We start from the raw sequence: 11179 nt of genomic DNA, 5'->3' as shown, positions 1-11179 counted from the left end.
CACATTGATTGTCTGTGTCCACTGTGCCATACTCGGAGTCGTTTGCGCCAGGCGTGAGTTTCTCAATTTACTCAATCGAGCAGTTTAGTTCCGCCTGGAACTGTCCATTAATGCAATGGACATTTCTAAACTTCATACATTTTTGTACTAACTATTAACACTGTATCATATCTGAGGAATTGCATATGTATACTATATATTCAAAACTTAAACTCCACTGTATAGTATCAGCAAGAAAAAATAATGTCATGAAAACCTATACTTTTCAAAATCATGTGCAAGCCCGGGCTTATTGGCTTACATGGTAGCTACGCGCCTGATCGTAAATGACCTAAATAAAATATGAATGATCTAACAATTATATATAGTAATTATACTTCCTGGAGCTCGCTTAAAAACATCTTTTATTTCTTAATTGCTTTATGTCATATTATTTTCTTTCGTGAACTTTACTGTATCACAAGTTCACTAGTATATGTTATAGTACGGAATAGAAATAAATTTAAAATATTTTACTACAATTATGAGGAAAAACTGCATCAACTTAATTACTCTTGTTGGCCCGGATGGAAGTGCGCAGGGGATATTTTTGTATTGTAAAATCTTCTTACTGATAACAAATGTTACCAAATCCGACTCTTTGCTGATAGAACAACCTTAAATTATATGACATTTTCATATCAGATGGAAAACAAAGTGTAGCTGTAACTTAATTCCGTTTACATATTTTGATCAGGGGTGGGGGTGTCGTTTTTTATATTATAGAAAAGAAGAAATATCACAGCATCGAATGTTTTAAGAAAAGATAGCAAATTCTAGATGGGAGTCCAAAATAAATGGAAAAAAATGTAGCATAAAATGATGCGGAGATGATAAGAAATTGTACATAGGATAAATGGCACAAACGTTTGACAAAGGTAAATACAACACCAATTACTCCTATCATTGTTATATATTGTCATCATACAAAATGTACTGTAAAATTGACGAGGTCAAGTTACTATTACACTTTGTATCATTGTAGGGTTTTAATTATCATACGGACGTTCGAGTTGGTATTTAATCAGAACTAATCTTAAACAGTATACTACCTAAACGTCGCATGTATGAACTGAAATGAACTACTGTATTTTATCTATAATACTTCACGTGGTAGTTGGTTCGTAGTGTATAACTAACAGGATTAGTCGCTACAGTAGTTTCATAAGACATGTCCCTTGATTCGTTTAGATAACAAAAGGATGGAGAATTAAGATGAAAGATGGATACATAAATAAATCACGTAATCTTCGAGGCAGAAAATTATATGTATTTAGGTAATTCCTTCAAATTAAAATATGCCTGATAGTAGAAGTAAGCAGACATTATATGCGTTTTATTTTCTTTTAAGACATTGCAAATTAACGGCAAACTTTGATTCATTATTTCTGTATCTTAATCTTGCTATAAATTTATGTGATGCTGGATTCCCATCCCGGCGGCTACGAACTCTGGACAGAGAGAGAGAAAAATGAGATACAATTATCACATGGACCTGTGAACGTTTCTGAAGTCTTAATTTATCAGCGGGGAGCAATTCAATAACGACAGCGCACACCTCTCGGCACAGAGACAACATACCTCGCCAGCCAGGAAACCTTCTCTGTCAGCTATGCCGAAAAAGACTAATTGAATAAGTTGGTTACAAAGATTTACGACTTCGTAGCTAGTTGTATAACTTAATAAAGACATTTTACACATTTACAAGTATTTGCAGTCTTTCAGTCTCTAATGCTAAGATTCCATTTGTAATTTTCTGTATCGAGTGATCGTCTACGAGAACACAAGAAAGCTTTTACAATATGTATTTCTACTGCACGGATTGTTTGGGCTAATTGAAAAAAAAGGCTTTGTTTACCTTCACATATAATTATATATAAAAACAATAGCAATTTCTACAATAAATGGTTTTGTATTTGAGATTTTATGCATTTATATTTCTTAAATGTTACATATATTTGAAGAAAAAATGTTTTCCGCAATGTTTTACCATTTTGATACCGTTTGTAAGTAAAACATCGACATGGGAAATGCAAAACATTGTGTGGATTAATACACCTTCAGACCATTATCGCCAAATAAACATCAATTGTTACATGTACCTATGTGTTTTTTTATAAATTCCGGTGAATAAATTGTTGGTATGATGATCAATATCACTAGGAACATATTTATTACGGAAAATGCGAATGTTTTGGTAATTCTGTTGTTTTCTTTTGTGATATATAACTGCTGTCGTTTTTAAACTCGAATATAAAATCGGGAGATGATGAGATACAAAGCAAAATGAAATAAAACATGAATCTCACGAACACCCGGAGGTTGTTTCAGAGGGGACAGCGTTCTATGAGCCGAATGTTGAACCCGCCACGATGTCTCTTGTCAAAACCTGGAAACCACGTCGAGCACCAATTATCAAAGCAGCATCGAATATTTTTTTTTTATTATGGTAGACACTGAAGTTTCAGAGTTGGAAAGTTTGCCGTCGAAGGTCGAAGCATCTCCAGTTGGAAACCTGTGGCAGGTTAGTGAGGGGACATGAACAAATTCGTTAAGATGTAAATATCCAATCGTTCAGTAATAATAAGAATGTTTTTTATGAAACATGAAGATGCGCAGAAAATATAATGGACAGAAAGAAATGGAATTAACACACGTCTGTATCGATAGCAAGACTTTCTTTGTGTATGACATTCATCCACGAGTATGTTAAGTGTTGTATTGATTAGGGGATTAAGTACGCGCAAAAATCGAGTACCGTGACGTCATATGAAGACATATGTGTAACATAACTTTCATTTCAATCGTTACCTGATTCTTTATGCATGTTATATTCTGCAAAATAGGACTCGACATCATTTCGTATGATTTAATTTGTTTCCCGAAAATTTAAACCGAATGACCCCGCTGACATATTGACGTCAATATATAAATATAGCTAGGGAAGATATAAATTCAGTAAATTACGTAAAAATGTAATTAGATTATTAGAGTTAAAATTCAGTTACGCTGTATATCATTGAATATGCTTTCTTCACATTATGAGTATGAAAAAACATAGGTACATGTGTCTATACAGTTTATCATTGCATACAAGATACAAGAAACTTTATTTAACGTCGCATACAGGTAAACAAGGAACATTAGCTCTTGAGAGCTATTATTGCGACAAACATATGTAAAAATAACAATAACATATTATATTACAAGTAAAGGGAGATAATCACATATATTAATAATAAAACAGTAATAATCATCAAAGAAAAAGAAAGTATACATATCCCAGGTTTCTAAGTGATTGGGAGTCCCCTACCTTCAAAGGCCCCCGGGATATATATATAAAAATGGTGTTAATCTATGAAAAGCATTAAATGTAATCACGGATAAGTCAAAGAAAAAGAAAGTATACATAAGACATAGTTAATAGTGAATGAATACTTGTATATCACACAAGAATTACTTAGGACTTAGGATTAAAACACTATGAAGTGGAATATACATACAATGCTAATATAGCAAAGAATAAAAATTGACAGAAAATACACTATTATAGTGTGAACTAAAAATGAAACCGAAATCAATTAATAAAATTGATCAAGTTTTGTAAAAATTAATATTTTAGAAAATATGGAATTAAAATACAAATAAGATGCAGTAAAAATATAGAATAGAATTAGAACATATAATAAATGAGATAAGACAATAAAAGTATCACACAATGCATCATTAAGATTACTTAAAAAAATCAGTAATAATTTTTAATAGTATCAATTAGTATTTACCGGCGCTATTAGCGTTTAGTCTTCGATATATATATTCTTATACATGTACCATTGATATCTTCGGGATTTTTTATGAGTCATTTTACCTTTAAATGATTTATAATTTCCGATAAAATGGAATCAATGTACATTATTGGATATGTCACGAGGCATATTAAGTAATTACCGTTGGTTCATTGTCCTTTACTATACGACTACGACCGTGACAGAATATAGAGATACCTGAAGTCATTTTCTCACGTGATGCGAGAATGTACAATTAAGTCAGAAATCCCGAAACAATAAACGTGATGGGTGGAGCAAAAAAATGCGAGAAGGTCATAAATAAATTATATGTCGTCCTGCTACACCTGTGATCGTACGTGTTTGTTTGAACGCAGAGTAAGGCGTTAGACAACCACACGAACAGGTAAACCAACTGACGGTGAAACATCGGAGGCGACGTGCATGATTGGCGATCATCAAAGTAAAACAAGTAATGATCAGCGATTGTTACAAACAACAACAACACGTGAACGGAAGTATGGGTGTGATGTTAAGAATACGATATTATAAAAAAATGTTTATTCTATGACAAAACCGAAGGCTTTCTCCGCGACACCTTGTGGGTGACACAGTTACCTAGTTACTCTTTCAAAAATATTGCGGCTACGTAACGGTAAAATTGACCGGCTTTGAAGTTCGATGTCGCTCCTCTGTAATACCCAAACGACAGGTATCAGCCTTGAGATTGAGTTTTGTGCCTGGAAACAAATTAAATAACTCAGCACGAGCAGAGAGGATACATGTAGTATCTAAATCGAACCCTTATCTTTCGAGAATGCTGTACCCCTGGAATATGCCATGACAAAATCGAAGAGTTTGAAACTATCTTTTTGAAAGCATCCGAAACAAATCTTAGTCTAGTTCCGCCCGGTGAGAATAGTAGTAACAACGTCATTCCTTTTAAAGTTGAAGATTGACATCGTTAGTCATTCATATGATAAAATATCTAAAGGCTACAGAAAATCTGGTTATTTTTTTAAAGATATTAGGAGCTTTGATCCTGTTAAATAAAGTAATATCATAAAATAACTCAATACATATTAACTTTCCTCGTATAAAACGTCTACAAATTGTAAAAATCCAGACAAAACTTCAAGATACCTCCTCCCAATAATCCTAGAAGTCGGTATGCGCATGACCAGACAGGCTGAAAATCAAATACCTTAAAATCTGTGTAATCTAGAAGTAAGCTTAGTAATTAGTGGTTAATGGCACCTCCGAAATCCAAGGGTTCCGCCCTAGAGAATGCATGTCCTCCATGCACCCTTAGAATATGCCATGACAAAATCGGGGGCTCTTTAGAAGCCTGGTCTGTCCGCCGAAACTAGATTTTGGCTGTTCCATTATTGAAAATCAAACATAAATTAAAATAATTTTAAATCTTAATATCAATTTGTTGTCAAAATCAATGGAAAACATAACTATAAATATGTAATGCCGTTTTGTTCAGAGTTATAGTCCCATTATTCTAAACAGGTTTTTGCAAACAAATCGAATAACGCGTTAGCGCATTAGGTACATTTGTTTGCAATTCTTGAATAAACAAGAGTTTATTTACTTTCTTTTACTCTTTACCCAAAATCGGTATTTAATAAGAAATATTACTGCAGGGAAATGCGTTTCAAAATTCTGAGGTTTCTGAGTTTTTTTAACTGATTCTTTATTCTTTTTAATGAAAAATCACAAATTACGCTGAGTGATACAGAAAATAATCGGCTCTCTTTTTAATGTTTTTTATCAAATTTACTGTGATTTGCTGTAATTTTAATCCACTATAATGCTATTGAATATGAATGCTTATTTTAAATGCCTAAATGTTATTATCAAGCCAAATTTCTATCTTACTAAGCATTTGAAATGCCCCAGATTACATCAGAGCGCTTTCGTAATTCAAGTTATTAGTTATGTCACCTGACGTTCCTATATGATACCTTTGCACGCGATTATGAAATGTTGCGATTAAATATTAGCCTATTAAGAAATGGATCGGTACCCAAAATAGATCACTTTTCGTTTGTAGGATGCAACATTCTTATTTTATAAGTAAATTGAATCTGTTTTAAATCAAAATTGATAAACGTGTCAATTTGTATCCGACGGCCTACATTATACCTCTTATTATGTTACCACGGAATTAGATCTAAGTCCGTGATATTACTAACTCATTACTAAATATAACTTGATTAACTATATCAACTTAAGTTTTAAATACTTTGTGTCCGATATATTTGCTTGACATTAACATATGTTTAAACTAATTAATGGTACCACGGAATGAGATTATCTAAGTCCGTAATGGTACTTATTAACTTGACTAAACGGTGTACCAGCCACATGAATTGTCAAGTATCAAATCCAATAATGAAAAATATTTTAGGTCTATGGTTCAAAGCACATTGACTTTGTAATGTACACCTTTTCCCGCCGATCAAACGTTACCGGAAGTTGTTATATGCGACTGCGTGGCCGCCTACCTTGACCTTGAAAAAGACAACACAGAAAATGCAGTGTGGACGTCCTCTCAGAAGCTTTACAGCAAAAGCTGCAAAGATTTTGTCACAACAGAATGTTGTGATGGCGAGACGAGGTTTTTCAGGTGATTGTGCGCATATGTACCCATTGTTTAGATTTAAATGGAATGCATGGTTAAAAAATGCCGGTTTCTTACGTTGGTGACTCTGAGCTACTGTTACTAGTACTGTACTGCTGTTTGTCTACATGTACGTGAGGCATGCATGTATAGGGTACCTACCTGGCCCACAGCTACAGGTTTTATAGCAAAGATATAGCCCTTGCCCCCTGTATTAAAGTTTAACTTGTTGTCAATTTATGTTCGACTTTATCGCTATAAAATATGCAACAGACTGACAATCTTATAAGGTTTGGATCTCTCATAGGAGGGACGACTTGACTGCCTCGCTTTACAGAAATTAAACCACACGGGTTTGGCTGTATATCAGTAAAGAACTTATAGTCTAGATTGAAAATACACAATGTACTATAGAAAAACATCAGGAAATGCATCGCTGAGCAAAAAAATGTCACCACATTTAGAAATATTGCTGCAGAAATTATTTTGCTTTTATTATCACACATTTATAAACATTAATAACCCATCTATCCGGTTGACACAAACCTGTCGGAAACTGCATCCAACAATCCACAAATACTCTAATACCCATCTAAAGTATAGTTTTGATACAATATCAAACTCCTGTGCAGAAACACAAATGATTAAAGTCATATAGGGTTCCATTTGGAAATATGTTCACATATTTGATACAATAATATATATCTACACATTAATTAGTACACAAAAATTAAGTCAAGTTAAATCATTTAGATTTTGTGCTTGCGTAAGTGAGGACATTCAGTCATGACATTCATCCAACCTGTTGATAAGTTATATGTAACAAACTGTAAATAAGCTGCAGTCTCATGATTATATAGGGATAGACTCTAACTTTTTTTGTTTGGTAGTCCACAGGACTAGTTGAATAAATTGTATTACTAGTCCAAGATTTCCTGATAAGGAAACATCTTGATCTACAGCACAAAACATCAAAAGTAATCGATTGTAGAGGACTTACAATACCTACTGCCATACAATTATGGGGAAGTTTTAGGTAAATTTTGCCGATTATCATGCAATTTATTTTATTTCAAGCAGTTTTCTAAATTTTAGAAAGTAATATTCTTATTTTATGATCAAAGGACCAGGTTAGGTGATTCACTAGTCCTTGCTGAAATCTACTAGTCCAGGACTAGCAGACTAGTGTTAGTGTTGACCCCTGTGACAAACTCACATTGCTTCTTTAGGTCAGCAATAGATACTTAAACTTTGGGATGATCTACAACATTGACAAATCCCAAATCCTTATGTAACATTGCATGAGACATCACAACTTAACATGTATATTCATCATAATTTTGTAATGGTGATATATCGATGTCAGTTATGTTGTCATAAACTGATAAAACACATTTGAGATTTAATTTGCCATGTGAAGATAAAGGATACTGTCATTTCTAGCTAGTATAACAATATTTACAATATTGATGTAACAGGAGAGGAGAAATGCACGGCCAGACCGGGGTTGGAACCTGGGACCTACCAAACTGTAGACGGACGCTCTACCAATAGAGCTATCTGGTCGTCGACGATTGAACCAGTCCAGTTCAGCTACATTGATACTATCTCGCAGTTACTATGATATTATTTTTTTCTTTTCATTTCATGTGTTTCCCCCTGGACCCTTGCTTGATAAAAGTCAGTACCAGATGTATGGTGAGTTCCTTAAGGATAGATACTCAGTGTACAAAGTATTTGTTAATCAAATCTTTAGCCATTAGTGACTTTGGAAAAAATATCACACACAAAAAGCATAATTTTGAGAAAATAAAATGTTTTTTTTGTATTGATTTTTTGGGCAAAAAATATCTATGAGTAGGCTTTTATAAGGCCCCAAGTTAACTAAAATAAATCACTGGCTATATCTCGCTGCATGCTATGGTAAGAGGCAATTAATGGGATTGCAGTTGGAGATACTAAAATTGATCTGTTGCCTCTATTGGAAAAGTCGGGATCTCCCATCTACATATTCTTGGGCACCCTGCAGTGACTTCATAAGACCTTAAATGTTGTATGGATGCACGTGTTAACCCCCCCACAAAAAAAGCAAGATACCCCACATATTACATACCTGGTATATACTTTATTGTACATAATTGTCATGTGATCACGTAAAAGGATAACTAACAATATTTTTTTTCAGTTCAGTGGTATTGTATCCGTTCTTCTTACAGAATGACACAGTAGGATTTATAGGACTGGGAAACATGGGGAACCACATGGCCAAGAATCTGATCAGCAAAGGCCACAAGCTGTTGGTGTGTGACGTGTTTCAGACTGCCACAGACGGACTTCGTGCAGCAGGTAACGGATAAACTGAATAGTTCCCGCCATGACCTATTACTGGTTCAGTAGTAGGATGGGTGAGGGGAACATGACCTGTTACCAGTTATTTGTCCGGCGTAAACTTTTGTTTGTCCGGCAATCTCCTCCTACATTTTTTGACTGAATCCTTTGAATACGTTATAATCATGAAATGAAGTTGTGTCTCCCTTAATAGAATTTTGATTCGACAATTTTTGCAGAAGTTATAGCCCTTTGTTCATTTCATTATGTGATTTTCTTTGACATTTTTTATAGCATGTCAGTTAACCAATCTTAGAATGATGCAGATCTTATTTCAATGTACATAACACTATATGACATTCGACAGGCGTATATTGTTCCGCCCTGCTGTACTCTTGTTTGGTATAGGTAAGGGGATGTAGTCAAAACTCCTTCCATCCTATATTTTATTCTGGGTATGGCACTTGTTAGATTTTTTCAAAGTGAATTTGGGACAACTATTCCGTCTTTGTGTATTGCAGAGTTATCTGCTCTTGTGAACAGGTATTGATTGTTACATCATTTGTTTGTGAGAGTAATGTCATGAATTTTTGAGAAAACAACGTAATTTTCTCACACAAGCCAATGAATGGCGTAACAATCAATACCTGCTCACAAGAGAAGATAACTCTGCAATACGCAAAGACGGAATAAGGCCCTTTCCCCTAGTAACTTCAAAATCAATACAATATTCACTTTATTTTCCTAAAAAAATGCTTTTTATTGGTGATGTTTTTCAAAAGTCACAAGACCTATAGGCCCCTGTGAAAGGCTTAAAGGTAAAGTAGTGCAGTCAAAATATCCTGTATAATTTTCTGGCAGGTGCTGATGTGGCTAGTTGTCCAGCAGAAGTGGCAGCTGGATCCAAGAAGATTGTCACCATGTTACCTGAAACGCATCATGTTGATACTGTTTACTCAGGCGCTAAAGGCATCTTCAGGTATATGTTCTGTCTCAATTTGTGTACAATATTGGTATATATTTGGACACGAATGGCAACATTACTGTTCTTCTGGTATTAATGGTGTAATGATACCCTTTAGGAGAAGGCGAGAATTGATAATTTATTCAGGTATTTTGGAATATATGTTCATATATATGTATTCATGAAACCGTTCTCATGCTCAAGTATGGATTTTTTGCTCAAGCGTAATTTCCACTTATAAATTACTAAAAAGCCGTTATTTTGTCAATGATTTGAAAAAAAGATTTGAAGAGACTTAAAGCCAAATACTGTTTTCAATGTTTGAATTTGACTTTTCGATTATTTGGCATGATTGAAGTGAGTTACGAGAAAGCACAGAATCCATGCTTGAGCATGAGAACTGTTTCATGAATACAGGCCCTGGATTCAAATTGGGACAAATCATTGGCAAATAAACGAAAACTGAACTTTTCAAATATTTTTATTGATAATTGAAATGCATTGTTAAATTGTGTTATCAATTTAAGAATGTCTGATTCTCAATACTTGAGATAAATCTTAAATTATAATAATACGACAAACAAATTATAATTATTAAAGGATTGTTTTAGCAAATTAATAAAGGTTGTTCCATAATTTCTTGTGTATTAATACATTGTGGGTGGTTGGGTTTAAGTCAGATCTGCCTACCATTCCTTATAGTAAATCACTATGAAGTGCCTTCCACCTGTCCCCTACATTTTATTCTGGAACAGCCGCAACTTATGGATAGTTTGAGAAAAAGGAGGCTTTTTTTCTCTGTTTTATTAGGCCTAAAAGCAGTAAAAGGATGTCCATAATCCCTAGAGCGATTTAATAAACCTCAGAAATGGTAGAATTTATTTGGTGTAGTCTGATTATGATGATTTCTGAAATATTCAAGAATTATTAGATTGACTAAAATCAATTGAAGCTATGATCAATTTTTCACAATTGAAAGATTTAAGATGATCTTAAAAAATTAAGGAGTTGTAAGGTGGTCAGGTACTTTTAATAGTTCTTATATCTGGGAATGTTTCATAGTCTGTTTAGAACATCTATAAAGAAGTGTCATCGAGTGTGTTGTACTAAAATGCACTTATTTTATGTATGTGGGCAAGTTACAGGGACAGTCATCTCGTTCAAACTAGTCAAAGTGATTGAGAAACACTGTTTGATGTGGAGAATTTGTGGAAGTTTTTGGTGTAGTTTCCTGTATGACCCTGAGGTTTTTGTGATACTTTTAGTCAGGTGCAGGATGGGAGCCTGCTGATTGATAGCAGTACCATAGACCCAGCCACTTCCCAGGCCATGGCGCTCACAGCCAAGGGACATAACTCAGTGTATGTGGACGCTCCTGTGTCGGGAGGTATGTTGAGTACACTTGTCAAGCCTGATTGATATTAAACACAA

General features: G+C 34.2%; 1 protein-coding gene across 1 annotated transcript in view; it reads left to right on the top strand.

Moving 5' to 3' along the window:
* The first annotated feature begins 6337 nt into the window (after positions 1-6337).
* Positions 6338-11179, top strand: part of LOC110445084 (probable 3-hydroxyisobutyrate dehydrogenase, mitochondrial) — a 5763-nt gene continuing 921 nt past the window's right edge. The window contains exons 1-5 of the mRNA XM_021489472.1: positions 6338-6462; positions 8138-8154; positions 8673-8802; positions 9646-9763; positions 11014-11135. Coding sequence (XP_021345147.1) covers positions 6369-6462; positions 8138-8154; positions 8673-8802; positions 9646-9763; positions 11014-11135 — 481 coding nt within the window. The 5' untranslated portion in view covers positions 6338-6368. The remainder of the gene's footprint in view (positions 6463-8137; positions 8155-8672; positions 8803-9645; positions 9764-11013; positions 11136-11179) is intronic.

The sequence above is a fragment of the Mizuhopecten yessoensis genome, unplaced genomic scaffold (genome assembly GCF_002113885.1).
Source record: "Mizuhopecten yessoensis strain PY_sf001 unplaced genomic scaffold, ASM211388v2 scaffold2711.2, whole genome shotgun sequence".
Taxonomy (NCBI): domain Eukaryota; kingdom Metazoa; phylum Mollusca; class Bivalvia; order Pectinida; family Pectinidae; genus Mizuhopecten; species Mizuhopecten yessoensis.
The sequence above is the reverse complement of the archived record's forward strand: the minus strand, read 5'-3'. Positions and strand labels throughout refer to the sequence as shown.